Source organism: Osmerus eperlanus, chromosome 15 (assembly GCF_963692335.1).
Source record: "Osmerus eperlanus chromosome 15, fOsmEpe2.1, whole genome shotgun sequence".
Lineage (NCBI taxonomy): Eukaryota > Metazoa > Chordata > Actinopteri > Osmeriformes > Osmeridae > Osmerus > Osmerus eperlanus.
Window position 1 is genome coordinate 7,539,950 of NC_085032.1, and position 16,943 is coordinate 7,556,892.

The 16,943-nt window shown below is 48.8% G+C and overlaps 2 protein-coding genes across 11 annotated transcripts in view; one reads left to right on the plus strand and one right to left on the minus strand.

Annotated features, from left to right (window-relative positions):
- The first annotated feature begins 1 nt into the window (after position 1).
- Positions 2-6,089, plus strand: pdss1 (prenyl (decaprenyl) diphosphate synthase, subunit 1). The gene is made up of 11 exons (XM_062479362.1): positions 2-191; positions 795-853; positions 953-1,085; positions 1,192-1,322; positions 1,682-1,823; positions 2,069-2,180; positions 2,499-2,608; positions 2,723-2,803; positions 2,932-3,045; positions 3,307-3,387; positions 3,635-6,089. The coding sequence occupies exons 1-11, from the start codon at positions 39-41 to the stop codon at positions 3,773-3,775; spliced, it is 1,257 nt and encodes a 418-aa protein (XP_062335346.1). The 5' UTR covers positions 2-38; the 3' UTR covers positions 3,776-6,089.
- Positions 5,635-16,943, minus strand: part of abi1a (abl-interactor 1a) — a 31,931-nt gene continuing 20,622 nt past the window's right edge. For 5 of the 10 annotated variants that reach the window (XM_062479352.1, XM_062479351.1, XM_062479355.1 and 2 more), the window contains 7 exons: positions 16,035-16,175; positions 13,129-13,229; positions 12,286-12,393; positions 10,821-11,117; positions 8,832-8,918; positions 7,033-7,227; positions 5,635-6,865 (listed from right to left, as the gene is read on the minus strand). In XM_062479352.1, coding sequence (XP_062335336.1) covers positions 6,690-6,865; positions 7,033-7,227; positions 8,832-8,918; positions 10,821-11,117; positions 12,286-12,393; positions 13,129-13,229; positions 16,035-16,175 — 1,105 coding nt within the window. In that variant the 3' untranslated portion in view covers positions 5,635-6,689. The remainder of the gene's footprint in view (positions 6,866-7,032; positions 7,228-8,831; positions 8,919-10,820; positions 11,118-12,285; positions 12,394-13,128; positions 13,230-16,034; positions 16,176-16,943) is intronic. The other 5 variants (XM_062479357.1, XM_062479358.1, XM_062479356.1 and 2 more) reach the window with 4 other exon arrangements.

Sequence of the window (16,943 nt, forward strand, 5' to 3'; positions counted from 1 at the left end):
ATAACCTATCCTGTGTCCATGGATAAGTGTGGTCGAACATGGCGGTTCCGTGGAGGCACTGTTGGAGATGGAGTTCAAGCTCTTATGGCATAAGTTTACTAGAGACAATATGTATTCCTAACAGGCTGACGGCCGCGTATTCTGCTTCGTCGTTCCGAGGAACATGTTCCCTGTCTAGGTCTGGAAACGAGGTAGCGTGAGCAAGACCTGCTAAGATTTTACTAGTAGGGCGTGCTGTCAAACTCGCCAAGAAGGTCAACCAGTATGCTGGTTAAAATGTAGTTGTCAATGACTATCTAGCTGGATCATACCGAAAAAAGTATTGTTTGGTTTATGGTTGTATTGCTATAAAGTCAATTTTGTTATCGGAATATCATTTTCTTTACGTCGTTGATTTGAATGAATGACATTGTACACATTGCATAGCTATTGAGCTAGCCATATGACTTGAGATTCTCATACAGGTTCAGCTAGCTAGCTGTGACCAGCATGTAATGCATTCTCTATGTAAAGGTCAATACTGTTTTTGTCACTACTGGCTATAACCATGTACTAAGCCTCACCCTTGACTTGTAGATCATTGGCAGAAAGCTCTTAGTTAGAAAACAGTCATCATTTGCCCTGATAACTTGTGACACATTTATTTGGCCAAGTGAAACTTTCTCAGTGCTATATGCATATATATTCTGCATTAAGCAGAAGTTGTCAAGTGTTTCCCTATAATCAGACCAACAAAGATTGTTCTTGTTCAACAAGTACATTTATTTGTGACATGATACGTTGATTTATTTTAGGGTAGTTCAACAACCAGGCCTGTTTACATGAATCATCAAATCAATTCAGCTTTGACAAGGTAAAAGTCCCTTTTTAAAGGCTATATTTTGTTTGTACAGTGTTGGTGAATATGTTGACATTTTCCTTACATTAAGCTTGTATGATTGTCTTTTTCCAGGCACAAGTCAAGACTGCTGTACCCCACACCAAACCTTCACTGCTGTCAGAGAATACACAGTGATGCTAAGCTAAAGGATCCATTCACACTAGCCCAAAAAGACTTGAAACATTTGTACGACGACATCAAGAAGGTACTGTCTGCTTTGGGCCATAACAGTATACATATTACAAAAGTGAAAACCTTTCAAATCAATCCACAAGAATAAATATATCCATCATTTTTCCTGTGTGTCTCAGGAGCTCTTTGTGTCTAAATCAGAGCTTAGGTCCCTGTGTGATTACTACTTCGACGGGAAGGGCAAGGCCTTCAGACCCATGATAGTAGTGCTAATGGCTCGGGCATGCAACATCCATAGCCACAAGGACGGGTAAGACTTCAGTGTTGGTCTAGCTGTCCTGGACTAGCTCTCACTGTACAGTTGGGCTATCTCTATCTAATTCTCACTGTCTAGGGTTGTCTAGGGCACATTGGGTTATCTAATTCTCAGTGATGACATATGACCACATTGAAAGTAATGTCTACATCGATACAAGTAGGGCCTACAATTCAAAGACCACACCTACACACCCAAGCGCTCAGCAGAGCACAAGGTCTTTGCCAGCACAATAAAAGTCATGACTGTTGTCATAAAACAATGCGCTTATCAGGACTGGTAGGAAATGAGATGGAGTTGATAATCGTCCCCCTTACGGCGCCACAGTGACAGTCTTGTCTCCTGGCGTGCAGAGATCTCCTGCCCGGACAGAGGTCGATAGCCATGATCTCAGAGATGATCCACACTGCCAGCCTGGTCCACGATGACGTCATCGATGGCTCGGACAAGCGGCGGGGGAAGACCACCATCAACGAAGTGTGGGGCGAGAGGAAGGTAGGCGTGGCCCCGGGATTCGTCTGTGTCGACGGGAGGCTTTTCTGTAAGGTCTGGATCAGCAGGCATCCAACCCTGTTCCTGGAGAGCTACCTTACAACCAACCGGATTCAACACTCCTGATCAACCAGCTAATATTTTGAATTATGTATGTAGGCAGCTCTCTTGGAACATTGGTTGGAGACCCCTGGTCTGGATAGTCTTGGTATCATGGACCTCATTTGCCCTCTCTCGTTCGCCCCCAGGCTATATTAGCTGGAGACTTTATCCTGTCTGCAGCCTCCATGGCTCTGGCCCGTATAGGAGACAACACCGTGGTGTCTGTTCTGTCGCAGGTTATAGAGGACCTGGTCCGAGGTAACCATGCTCTCTTTCCCCTCTGGATCAGTGGTCTTCATCCCTGCTCCTCAAACTGTCCCGTATGTTTCAAATGTTTCCTTGCTCCAACACACCTGATCGAAACAAATCGGTTGTCATCACGCTCTGCAGAAGCCTAATGCTGACCATTCATTTGAGTTAGGTGTGTTGGAGCAGGGAAACATCTAGAACATACAGGACAGTGGGCCCTGCGGACCAGGGTTGGAAAACCACTGCTCTAGAGAGAACCCTACTGTTACGCTCATTAGGATTAGCTGCCTTTTGATTCAACATCACTGTGTCGATCCGTCTCCCAAGGTGAATTCATGCAGCTAGGCTCCAAGGAAAACGAGAACGAGAGATTCAAGCACTACCTCGAAAAAACCTTCAAGAAGACCGCAAGTCTCATCGCAAACAGCTGTAAAGCAGTATGTACGTTCTATCTCCACAAGAATACAAGCACATGAGAAAGTCACAGACTTTCTTGAACCGGAACCCCCCTGGTGTGTGTTGACATTCTGTTTTGTTCTACTCTGTTCAAGGTATCCATTCTGGTGAACTCTGATCCCGAAATCCATGAAATAGCCTTCCAGTATGGTCGCAACGTTGGAATCGCATTTCAGGTACAAGGGTTCCGGAATTCCGTGTCTTGCCTGCACACCCACATACGTAGTCAGATGTGTAATACACTTGTAATCATTGGACAATATTTCCCGTATCAAGCTTCTCGCATGATCTCTCTGTTTCGTAGTTGGTGGATGATGTGCTGGACTTCACATCAAGTGCTAGCCAATTAGGAAAGCCCTCCGCTACAGACCTCAAGCTGGGCTTGGCCACTGGACCAGTTCTATTTGCTTGTCAACAGGTGTGTGTATGTGTGTATATGCTCTTCCAGGAGCTAGTCTATGCTTCAGAACTGTGAAGAAGATAAGGAACAATGCTGCTATTTCACAGTATAAGCTCAGTCCTATCCCATGCATATGATCATTTACTTCGCCAGCATCTATTTCCTGTCCCAAGCCATTGTGAATCGGAATCCTTGTGACTTACGCACAGAACAAACAACAAAATGCTAGAATGTGCTTGTGCCTGACGTGAGACTTAGTTTACCTGTCTGTGTCTGTAGTTCCCAGAGCTGCACGCCATGATCATGAGGAGGTTCAGCACCAGTGGAGACGTGGATCGGGCCTGGCAGTACGTCCTGCAGGTACGGGTCCAGCAGAGCTGCCGTCTGGCCTCTGATGCACGCAGACTTCTGTAACTCTGGAGGCCAGTTACACATATACTGTATGTCATCATATCAGTGGGGAAATAGAACAGACACAATCGCAGGGTTAGTATGTCGAAATAAATGAAGCAATTCACCCTGCTTTGGAATGTACCGCAGAGTAATGTGAACCAATATACTGTGTGTGTATATTATATATATATTTTTAAATATCTCCTCCCTCCAGAGTGACGGGGTGGAGCAGACCAGCTTCCTGGCCCAGCGTTACTGCCAGGAGGCCATCCGCCATGTCAGCATGCTGACGCCCTCCCCAGAGAGAGACGCCCTCATCCGCCTCACAGAGCTGGTGCTCACCCGGGACAAGTGAGGCCCTGCGCCCAGGGCTTCACCTCAGGCAGCTACCTAGGGAAGGCAGCCCCCCACCACCACCACCACCAGGAGGAGACAGCGCTTCAGAGCAGTGGTCTTCAGCCCTGGTCCTCAGGGCCCACTGTCCTGTATGCTTTAGATGTTTCCCTGCTCCAACACACCTGGTCCAAATGAATGGGATGTTGTCAGGCGTGATTAACGACTTGTTTATTTGAATCAGGTGTGTCGGAAGAGGGAAACATCGAGAACATGCAGGGCAGGGGACCCTGAGGACCAGGGTTGAGAAAGGCTGATCTAGGGAAGAGGAGGATATGAGGGCACCGGTTCCGTAAAACAATTAAGAATTCAGTTTCTGAAAGACTCACGCGTGCAGGTTGTCTTGCACAACCATCGTGCGATCTTTGATTCAAAGTTTAAACGACACAACTGAATTCAGCTTTGATCGATCCGTTACACTACTCCACGTCTCCCTCTCTCATCCTGTCCAGCAGGGGTCACTGACAACTGTTTATACTCTGTTGTCTCCAGGATAACCAGGAGACTCTCATGATTGTCACATCTAGGAAGGGAGCCCCACTTATTTTCAATTAGATTCAATTACCCTCACTAACACCTCAAACCAGATTTTTTAAATCATTTAATGAATCCTATAACACCGCTGTGAAGTTTAACCTGTTGTCACTGGAGCACATGGAGTGGGGGGGGAGAAGGGACATTGCTTTATTGTTATGATCACTGTATACAGTACTGTAAAACAAAGAGGCAATGGTCTGTACCTCAATCTAGCGCACTTCTCTCAATGAGGGCAGATTTTATTACAGGCTAGGTTTGGGGCAGGCTAGGCACTGCAGAATCATTGTAATTCCAAATGAGTTGGAACACAGAGTATCGTTGTTGTCGTCTAGGTGTTTGATGGATCTGCGTTGTTATTATACATGAGCCGTCCTCACCATATAGGCCAAATGTCATGGTGCTCATTAACAACCAAGGCCTTAACATCCACAAATGAGCAAATACTCAAATAAATAAAAAAAAGTATTTTTTAAGTCAAGCCTTACCCTGTCTTTTAATGTGCATGGACCACGCCACATTATTCATAGAATGGTTTATTATAAAAGACTGTACATTAATTTGTTCAATTAACATATATATACAAATTAAGGGCAGAGAGAAAGACGAGTATTAAATATTTTCACCCGTGAAACTGAGCAGGAACACTTCTATACCTTTGATATAACAAAGCACACAGACAGAAGTTTCAAGGCATTGGCAGCAATATCCTGAAAAAGGTCAACATTGATGAGCGCAGTTAATCCTGTGTCGCATGAGTCCATTCAGGAAAGACTATCAGGAATGAGGAAACTGATTACTCTAGCGTAAGGTTCCATTCTAACCTCACATGAAAAAAATTAAAACACCAACCTAAAAAGCCATTAATCGATAGTCAGATTGGTAAAACACAGGTATACTATCACTAGAGCTATGAAGAGTATAGACAAAGTGAGAGGAATCATTCTGGGTCAATAAGGAAGGAAGCCACTTGGCATCAAGATGGTTTCCAGACCTGAGTTATCAAACCAGATTCAAATGATGACAGTTGAGAAACAGGAAGAGCTACAGTATACATTTGTTCATTCTTGCTTTTCGGGATGTGAAGGAGGTATACGTTGTCAGATCGGTCTCCTTTATAGCACTGAACTGTAAAACCGGCAGAGCGTTTATGCACAAAACAACAAAACAGTTTGAGAATTGAGCCCAGAAACACTAAAATTTACATCTATCATATCCATTATTGATTGTTAACATTAGATACTTAATAGCATACAAAAAAACTGTAGGCTATCTACAGATATTCCATTTTGTTCAGATTAGTAAGACTTTATTAATGTTGACATGTTCCCTAAACTGTGTTTTACACACACAATGATGAGAAACGGGAGATGTTCACAAGTTGAGACTTTTATACTCTGGATCAGAATGACTACTTGACCTGAAATATTGTCAGATGTAAGAAATCATCTTGTACACTTAATATTAAATGTTTAAGTACAGACCATAAACATTGTTTAAGTCTCAACAAGTCAGTGATTCAACAATATAATAAAACCTAAATTGCATATACATAACATAATTATAATGGCATAAAACAAAGATTATACACATTTCTCCGAATTTTGTATGCATGCTTTACACCAAGACTGAATGTTAAGTATAACCGGTTGGGTAAAAAAAGAAAGAAATGCTGCTATTCAAACAGCTTCAAACTTCAAAATCGATCAGTCTTGATTATGAAATGGCACCATATGGTAAAACCTTGATTAAAACCCTTCTGTTGGGGGGACATATTTGACTGATGTGTGTGTGGTATTCAGACTGGGTAAGATACAGTGATTGAGAGTCTGAATTTAAAACTACAGACATCCAATAGGCTGTAGAGCACATTATATACTGTACAATTGTCAATAATGACCCTCACTGAATGATATGCTCAGAGCCGGCATATGCATCGTATCACATCTGGGGGAAAAACATTTGTTCTGTGTAGCATAATACTCTCATTGAATAATTAACGGGAAAGTAAAACAAACAATTGCATATGTGGACAATATGGGAGTCTGGATGTACTTCCTTCAGCTAGTGTCACCCTCTTTGGGGACTACAAACTAGAAGAGCATTTTGCAGTCTGATCATATTAGCAACGTTGTTTATTTTATAATGTCCCAGACCCACCCGTATCACACACAAAGTAGATATATTTATTTGTTTTAAATGCATTTCCACAGTAAAGGGGGGGGGGGGGTAAAAACATTCTGTAATTCTGTCATAAACGAAATCACTTGTCTGTACTTTGTAGGTCTGTTTTATTGGTCTCGAAAGATATGCCTGAATAAATATACTGTGGTAGGGTCCCTTCAGTCGGCATAGTGCATGATCGACTCAACATAGTTGCCAGGGAACAGGCCGGTGACTCCGTTGCAGATCCCCTCGAACCAGCCGTCGTCGTTTTTTTTGATGATGTAGATGATGGCTCCCTCCATGAAGGACAGCTCGTCGTCCTTATCCTGGCAGTAATCGTAGATGGCCACCACTAGGGGCGAGACCAACCAGGGGAGAAGATTAGTCACAGGGCACAGACGGACTGGCAGTTCGAAGCATCAGAGAGGGTCGATACCCTCATTAGAATCTAATCGTCACAAAATGCAGTCGACACCTGACTTGCCAGTAGACTGGTGGTGTGATAGGGGAGAGGGCTACCTTTCTCCATGTAGGTCTTGGGGGCCCAGCTGGGGTCCCCGTCGGCGTAGGGGTCGTTGTAGTGCACCATCGCCGCCTCTTCCTCCTCGTAGTCCACCGGGGGCGGCGGCGGCGGCGGCGGGGGGGGCGGAGCCTCGTCAAACAGGGGCAGGTCATCCGGGGGGGGAGGCGGAGGGGGAGTGGGGGTGTCGGCGACTGCTTGGTCACGGAGAGGGGGAGACAGGGGGGGGAGGGGGGGAGGGGGGAGAGAAAGACGGTTAGCAGAGAGACTGAGCGGAGGGCCGTCCGTGTGCCGTGAGCGCCTGAATGTTCTGTGTCCAGGCTCAAACTCGACAGCATGTGGGCTGTGCATGCAACCAAACCCATAGTGTGTGGAGAGACGGGTTAAAAGGGTCCATGCAGAGCAATTGTGGGCGTGGCATGTGGCACCAAGGACTGAGAGGGATGGTTTGGAGATGTAAACGAACAATACATTTGTTGGCATGCAGTGTTCTGGGTTTCTCTGGCTCACTGGTTAGGATCGAGCTGAAGATCCTTCTCTGGGGATCTGGGATACAACAGAGTGTGTCCTCATGCACGCTGTGAGATTGGAGAAGAAGTGTTTTGTTTTCCATTTCCATTTGCTTCTCTCGGGATTACGACGTGTCCCAATTTCATGTATAGCGTCATGCATTATTAACGTCAGTTTGCATGAGAAGGACAGGCAGGATTGTTGGTATTGGATAAGCTACCGTTCTCAATCATTTGGAATTGAAAAAACGGACAGACTTTCACATCAAATTTTCATGAGGGCAGTGGAAATTATTCATATCCATGTCAACAATGGTTGAAGATCCACAATATATAGCCCATGTTCACAAGACCTTTGATTTTGAACTGTTGTCAGTAGAGGGCAGCAGGGTGCACTGTGGTATAAGAACATCAATGGTCATGCTCTTCTTAAAGACACGCTCCACATCAACAAAACTGCACTGTCAACACAAGTGTATCTGCTGTATGGTGTGCAGCATTGGTCTTCGATATTACATTTTACATTTAGTCATTTAGCAGACACTCTTATCCAGAGCGATTTACAGTAAGTACAGGGACATTCCCCCGAGGCAAGTAGGGTGAAGTGCCTTGCCCAAGGACACAACGTCATGGCCAGGAATCGAACCGGCAACCTTCTGATTACCAGCCCGATTCCCTAACCACTCAGCCACCTGACTCCCTTTGATGTATTTTAAATTAAAGATTAACAGACTTTCTCAAAGTCAAGCGTGAAACAGCCTCAGAAATAATGTAGGATAGAGTAAGGGGTAGTGTCTGAGATAATGCCTTATTGCCATTGCCTTGAACAGTCCATTCACGCAATTAATTTGATTGGAAACAACCAACTTTTTTTGTTTCTGAGAAATAACAGTATAAAGGAGTGCCCTTGCAGTTCTGCCAATGGCTCATGACATCAATCTGTCAGGGGACAGCAGTGTCAGCTTATTTTGTGTTGCATTAAAAAACTAAAAACTAAACGCAAAACACACAAACCAACGGCATTCATTTCAACTGCCCAACTCCATTCAGGAATACAGTATCCACTGTGTTCCTTTCAGAAAACTAGAGGAAGCTGTGGTGGTCAATGGCATAAGGCATGAGTCTGGACACGTGTCGTTGATGCAGGAGTTGATGGCGATATTCTAGACTAGACACAAGACAGACACACGCGGACGGTAAAACTAAGCATGCAGAGTGGCTTGCGAGGGGGGGGGGGGGGGGGTGAAGGTGGGTCTACGCGAGGGGGGGGGTGTGGCTGCTGGACTTACTGTTCTCCTGCACCCGGGCCACAAAGCCTGTGAGAGGAATCTGGGGAGTGAGCTGAGGCATGGGAGGTGGCGGGGGAGCGATAGACACTGGAGCCCGCACACACACACACACACACACACACACACACACACAGGTGCATGGAAAAAGAAAAGAGAGAGAGAAGGTGGAGAGAAGCAGAGATCAGTCACCCAGATCACGAAACAGGAAGTGACAGCAAGGCGGCGCCCACCCCAGTCTACACACAGCATTAAGAAACACACACAGGGAGATACACCGTGTACGGTTAGTTTTGTGGACTTGTGCAGTTCTACGCCAGTACGATCAGTGTGGCTGACGGTGGCTAAAAGCAGACAGTGAGCTTGACGTGAAGTGTTATCGGGGTCAAAGTCGAGCTATATCATGGTATCTGGTGGTCTGAAGGATCAAATGAGGATTAGGGCTGATTGTTGTTGCTCGGGCGTTTCCTGCATCTGGTGGCAAGCTGATCGAGACGACTGGAATGACAGCATCCAGCCTGTAGGGGGCTCAACACATTATTCCTCCGGTGGCGTTCTTCCCATTTCCTGTCAGGTGACCTCAAGTGTGCATCTGTGTCCTCTGACACATTAAAAGCACAGTGGCTGGTTAAAACATGTCCAGGCACTAATCCTATGCTCTTAAATCCATGTGGTGGATTGGAGGGCAGGGTCAGTGTTTAACACCAGCTACAGGGGCCCCGCGGTAAAAGCACGTAGCATTAAGGCTAATGCTGGGTTTGAATCCAACTGATGCCATTTCCTCCCCTCCCCCCTTTCCTCTCCCTACTTTCCTGTCTCTCTCCAACTGTCCCATCAATAAAGCTGAAAAAAGCCCCAAAACATATTTCAATAAATCACCCTTGTCAACCCTGGGTTCGCCAGTTATTCTAGTTATTCAGTTATGGGTTCTTCCCCTTCCCTGCGTTACGCAAGCGTACTGTAAAACAGATCGTTTAGTCTTGAGGCCTGTTGATAGGCCACAGCACCGTTTCCCATCACAGTGGTGCAGTGGAAGCGGGCCAGAGTGGGTGAACCCTTATTCAAAACAACACGCGTTGCCGGAGGTTCAGATTTCCTCTCCTTTCCAGCTGAAACGTCCTCTCCGACAGACAGCTTGACTCCTCCTCTGGGGCTGAGGGGGGAGCAGGACTGAACCAAAAATAGGCCCAGGGCTTAAACAGTGAGCACCTTGAGCTGGGAGTCACCTTATAGATGCTGGATACTGCGTTTGATAGCAGAGGAGGATCATTTTAAAGACCAAGGCAAGTACAGGAGCTCAGACCCGGTTCTTCAAAAGTTGCGTCTGCTTGTTCTGCGGATATCGATTGGCTGCTTTGCATCCAGAGAGCAAGCAAGGACAAGACGTTCTGCGTCGATGCTAAAGACGTTCGAGCCAGTGGAGAAAAATCCTTAACCTGCACTTTCAGGAGGGAGGAAGTCAATATCAGAAGCCCAACTTGACCTTCAGGAACAGATGACTGTGCCTTTTCACACACAGAAAAAAAAACTCCCAATGTTGGCATGAAGATAACGTCTATGTGGATGTCATGTTAATGTAGACGGACATTTTTTCCAAACTGAGCATTTACATTTAGTCATTTAGCAGACGCTCTTACCCAGAGCGACTTACAGTAAGTACAGGGACATTCCCCTGAGGCAAGTAGGGTGAAGTGCCTTGCCCAAGGACACAACGTCATTTTGCATAGCCGTGGAATCAAACCAACAACCTTCTGATTAATAGCCCGACTCCCTAACCGCTCAGCCATCTGACCCCCTGCAGGAAGCAGGAAGTTAATGTTTGGGTGTGACTGGAGTCACCGGAGAGATAAGCTTCTGTGTTCAGCGGCCCTCTCGGACCTAGCCAGTGGTCGCTAACGGTCATGGTCATCTACAAACAGAAGGGTAGTGGCGGTGGGTGTGTGTGTGTGTGTGTGTGGGGGGGGTACACACGTCAACATGCCGGTGTCTTACTTGAGTTCTGGGTGTAGGCCAGGGTACCCCCATTCATATGAGGCTGCTGTTGCTGCTGTAGTTGCTGCTGCTGCTGCTGTAGCTGTAGTTGTTGTTGCTGTAACAACTGCTGCTGCTGTAACTGCTGTTGCTGCTGCAGGGAGAACTGGGAGGTGACTGACGGAGCCCGGCGATAGGTGCCCGTGGCTGAGACCATGGAAACGGAGGAGGTGGTGGAGTTGTGCCGCGAGATCTGCCGCGAGATGGTGCCGAACTGGGACATGGGGATGGGACCCAGACCTGGCCCAGGGGCCACCGCTAGAAACACCAGGGAGAGGAGGGGAGGAGGGAGAGGAGGGGAGGAGGGAGAGGAGGGGAGGAATCAGTGAAGGAGAGGAGGGATAGAAGAAAGGAGGGATGGGTTAGAGAAGTTAGTACAGACCCCAAGAATTCATCGGAACCCTTCACAAATAAAACAACAGAAGCCGTATCAGTCACCAACAACAAAGCTTGTGAGCAGGAGATGAGAAACACGAGATTGAGGGACAAGACAGATCCAACGACAGAGATGAATCCATGTATACAGCTGAAAGCGACAAGGCAAGTTAATAAGACCATTTTGTAATTGACAAGAGATCAAAAGAACATCCAGATTTGAGGAATGGTAGTAAGTCCTGATTGGTGGACAAGGAAGAGACACAGGCTAGAGTTAGACCCTGGGCCGCTCGGGGTTGGGGGTGGGGGGGTTACACTCGCTGATGAAAAACCGTGTTTGGGGATTGGTTGTGATGGTGAGGGTGTGTGCACCCGGGGATGGTAGGATGCTGAACGTTATGCCAGAGCAGTGGGCCCCTCTCTCTACTCTGGCATTTCCTGTTTATGGAGGTAGATAACAGCAGCTCTCTTGGGGGGGGGGGGGGGGGGGTTCAGATCTCAGACGCTGGAGGGTGGAACCAGAGCAACGTCTTACCCACAGGATCACAGGCGTAAACACAGGAGCCAGCAGAGTAAACAACATCATCGTGCGCACAGATGGAACATCGTGTTGAAGAAAAAAAAGAAAAAAAGAAATGTTTCCATCTGTAAAGTCGAACATTGAGACACAAACGGATGTTGGCATCCTTACTGACAAGCACGCGTTCCCATTCACTGATGTAGATGCGGACAAAACAGACAGCGTCTCAACATGTTGAGGAGACCAGCGTGGACTGATTGGATGGCGTGGAGAAGGAACCGGGACCCCAGTGCTACCGAGCACACCTCCAGCGCACCAGCACATTTAGAACGGGCAAAAGCACCACCACCAGAAGCAAATTCGGACACAAACACACTCCCGAACACACGCGCGCGAGAGCGCCAACACACTCTTCCCTGCGCCACCATTGTGAAAAGCAAGCTTGGCAGTAGAGGATAGTCCAGCTGAGCCCCAGTGCAGAGAGAGATGGCCGACTGGTCTGGTGGGCGGGTCGGGGGAGGGGGGTCTCACCTACGACCGGAGCTGCCTCTGTAGTCCCCAGCCCTGGCAGGGGAGGGGCTGGAGGAGGAGGTGGAGGGGCTGGGGGAGGTGCCCCAGGAGGAGAAGACATGGGCGGGACTGAAACAGGCCGGGCACAGCCGTTAGTGGATGTTTTGGGGTCAAGAGTTCACACACACGTGTTGGTGGCGTAGCCTGATAAAACGGCAGGTTTTCAACTGAAACGGCTTCGAAACGGCACGACTACCTCCAACTGGGAATAAGAGCAAGTCAGACAGAAGTCAACCTCATGAGAATACACGCGCGCACGGTGAACGTTGCCATGGTGACAGGCTCACCGACAGGGCTCTAGCTAGCTGTGCTGCAGCTATGATGTAGCCCGGAGCTGAACACAGAAGACCACTATTCTACAGCTCACCAAACACCAATGCATAATGCAAAACTCTGAAAATAAATCCATCTCGTTTGAATTTCATTGCGGAACATCGACATGCATTGTATGATACATTTAAAAAGTGTGTCTTTTCCCCCCCCCCTTCCCGCCACAGCGCTGGCCCTAATGTAGGTTGCCCTATTTAGAGTGTGTGTTCTGTTATGAGCACAAAGGGCCAGTGTAATCCCTCCCAGCCTGGTAAACACAGCCTTTGTTCTTCCTCTTCTCTCCACCAGCTCCATTAACACGGCCTTTAATTGGACCCACTCGTTCAAAATTGTTATTGGCGATATCAAAAAAATATTCATAATAATATTTGTGTGTGTGTGTGTGTGTGTAGGGGGGTTGGTACCCATAGAATTCCCATCATGTGAATCTGAAAGGCGAGGCCCGTTGAGGAGCTGTCTCTAATCAAGGCTCACCTGGTCCAGAGTTGGGAATGGAAGGCGTAGGCACGGCGATGGGAATGCCGATACTGCTGCTCCCGCTGTTCTCCCTGCTGCCACTCCCCCCACTGCTGCCACTGCAGAGAGGAGGAGAGAGAGGAGGGAGAGCGAGGGGAGGGAGAGACAGAGTGAAAGGGAGGGAGAGAGAGGGGGGGAGGAAGAGAGAGGGGAGGGAGAGAGAGTGAAAGGGAGGGAGAGAGAGGGGAGGGAGAGAGAGAGAGGGGGGGAGGGAGAGAGAGGGGGGGAGGGAGAGAGAGGGGAGGGAGAGACAGATGGGAGAGAGACAGAGAAAGAAAAGGTCAGAGAGTCAGATAGAGAGAGGGGAGGGAGAAAGAGAGAGCGCAAAATATTAGAGTTATTGAGGGCATATTCCTTTTATATAGGCCAACCTGCAGAGACCAGAGCAGAGTGGGTATTTTTTTTGTTGTGTGTGTCAGTATCTATGAACACCACAGCTGCAGGTGGGCTGTCATGTCCCATTGAGAGAGACAAAAAACCTTCTAGAAGCACCAGCGTCCCTCACACAGAAATAAACTGCACCCCGAAGAACGGCTTCCCTTCCAAGCCACTTCCATTGGTTACACTCGCTTTTCACATCTCGTAGCGCGTAAACGAACAATTGCGCCATCGCTACGTTTTCGCATCCAGCGCAACTGAGGAATGTGACAACAAACACATTCAGTGGGAGCACAGGGAGGCAGAGTTACTGCACTGGTGTGACAGTGCCACTGTGACAGCACACAAGCCACTGCCTGCACAGTACATGTCTGTGACGGTTCAAACACCACAGGGAGATCATCGCAGGGATGTCCTGTGTGGGTCAAACCCAGCCTAAGTCGATCGTCGGCCTGCATTTGACCTCCCAGGCATTCAGATCAATGACTGCACCACCCCCCTTAAATCTCCCCAGGACTGGCCCAGATCCCACTCCCTACTATCACCCCCCCCCCCTGTCCCCCCCCGATCATCCTTTGCAGTCAAGCTGCACCCCCCTCCCTGTACGTGTGTGAGTCTTGCCTGGGGCTGGCGGGGCACTAACAGCAGGGGGGCCCTGAGCCAGGCATCTATCCCATGCTCGCTGCTGAGTGGGGGAGATGAGAGTGTGTGTGTGTGTTGAGGGGATATTGTGCATGTTGGGGGAAGGATGGTAGAGTGTGTGTGTGTGTGTGTGTGTGTGTAGGGGGGGGGGGTATTGAGTGTGTGAGGGGCGGTGGGAAAGTGTGTGTGTGTGTGTGTGTGTGTGGAGGGGGGAAGGATGGGTGTGCATGTGTGAGAGGGGGGGCTTAGGAATGGATTCAGAGAAGGGATTCACGATACAGTCCATCCACGCTGACGTGAGAAATCCCCATCTCTGTCTCTGTAGTGGTGGCAGTCTCCATCCCTCTGTGGTTCTGCCCTCCCCCAGACTCAGGAGTCATCTCCACTCCCCATCTTTCACATGCTTGGTGCTTCCTCCCTCCCCTCCAGCACTGCTTGCTCTCCCTCGTCTGCTCCCTCGGACATCGCAGCCCCGGGCTGCGCCTCCTTCCTGCCTCCTCCCCCCCCCCCCCCCGTGGTGTCTCTCCGTCCTGTCTCACAACCCTCCTCTCCAGATATCGAGTTTCACAAATGCGATCACAACCCACAAAGCCCACACGAAGACGACTCCCCACCTCCCTCTAACAGACACAAACGAATCAAAACCCAATTTGAGAAAGAGAACTCAAATAAATGTCTCTGACAACGTGCAATGAGACCACAAAAAAATCATAATAACATAAGGGATTTCCGGAATCGGGGACTGGGATATTGATATACGAGTGAGTGCGAGTGCGAGAGAGCTCTTGTGCGAGCTGGATAATCCGAGCCAGTTTACGGTTCCGCTAATCCAACAGTGATGCGGCGTCGCTGACAGCTACGCTGGGTGACGTGGTCATGGTTTGTGACAAACCACATCCAGCTGAGGGACCAGCCCAACACCTGGAGCCCCACGCTGTGAGACACCGCAGCCCAGATCACCAAACACACCAGAGCACCACCACTGCAAGCAGAGCTGCAGCGTATCTGGGCGGGAGAGACGACAAGCTCAAGCCAGGAAGGGAACTGGGAAGGGATGAATGAACATGAAGGATACTAGAGTGGGGATGAGAATTATGAGAGACCGAATTAGGGAGAGAGAGAAAGAGAGCGAGAGCGATGAAAAGGGAGGGTGGCATTTCTGGAGCGGGAGACATGACAGCCTCTTTGGCTAACGAGACCACTTCAATCAGTCCTGACTGACTGCACGACGGCAGCTCTCCCCGTCAGGCTTCCGTGTTTTGTGACCGAGGCTTTTTCCGAGGCATGGTGGCAGGGGTGTGGCGCCACACACACGTCCTTACAGAATTTCCAAATGCTCAGGTAAGTAGTTGTGAATGTGAACCCTTCCCAGCTGCGCCCGCTGTATGTGGTAACTACAGAAGAACAGGGAGCAGGGAGAGGAAGCACCTCAAGCTGCTGAAGTGAAGACAGCAGAGACACTGGAAACGGGAGGATATTTATAGCTTCAGTCTCAAGCAAAAAAAAATTCTTTCTTTTTTTATGATTACTTTAACAGAACAGGGAGGGAAACTCAGTTTACAGGTGGTGTGAGGACACAAAGCAACGTTTCGCCACCTGCAGACGTATGCATGCGCTCAGCCGTGAGAGTGAATGAGTGAGGGAGAGAGTGAGGGAGGGAGAGAATGAGTAGGTGAACGAGTGGGTGGGCGAGGGGAGGGATCGGGTGAGTTAGTGGGCGAGGGAGTGGGTGAACGAGCAAGTGGGCGTGTAAGTGACTTGAGTGAGCGGGCGAATGAGGGAGGGCCAGTGAGGCACGGCGCATGCGGAGGGCGTGGGAGCTCTGGGGCGGGCGGGCCGCTCACCTGTGGGTCCTCTGTCTCTGGTTGAGAGAGGCGGTGCGTCCCGGGCTGTGCTGGCTGCCCAGGCGGGCCGGGCTCGTCATGTAGTCGTTGGGCACCGTGGGCGGCTTCACCGGCTCCAGGGTCTTATACGGCGTGCTGCGGCTATCACGAGAGACAGACACAAAAGAGATTAGGGCTCGACAAGGGGATACAACACTAAACGGGGAGTTAACAAGGGGATACGACACGAAATGGATAGTTAGTGGGTACAAAAGCGAAATTAATAGTTGAATCAACTCCCACCCAATCCATGAACGTGGGTTGAGCTACAGCAGGGGTATGTAATTTAACGAAGCTCAAACAGCCCGTCTGCCAGCGAGCGTTCCAAATCCTATCAATTCATCCTGCTGGGTGGTTTTCCAAACTGATGAGATTTGCGCGAAGGGCTGAAAAACGAGTGCAGCCGAGCTAAAGCCGGTATCACTGTGTGATTACTGTCTCAGCCGTGTCGGCGTCGGCACCGGAATGATGCTCAGCTCAGCCTGCTGGTGCAGAGAGAGGAGCCGCTGCAACCGTGCATCCCAAAAGAAGGAACAAGTCTGTACATTCACACACAATATTTGGAGGCATTTGTCACGCTTTATTGGACAGTGTTTTAAGTGGAGTGTGACAGGAAACGTAGAGTGAGAGAGTGAGAGAGACAACGAGAGGGAGAGAATGCGAGAGAGAAAGAGGGAGAGAGAGAGAGATAGAGAGAGAGAGAGAGAGAGAGAGGGTGAGAGAGTGAGAGAGAGGGGGGGAAGAGACATGCAGAAAGTGGCCAAGGCTGGAATCGAACCCAGGCCGCTGCAGTAGGGCCTCAGCCTGCATGCTATGCGCACTTATCCGGGGAGCTACCAGGGCGCCCACATCTGCACGCCTCCAGGGACG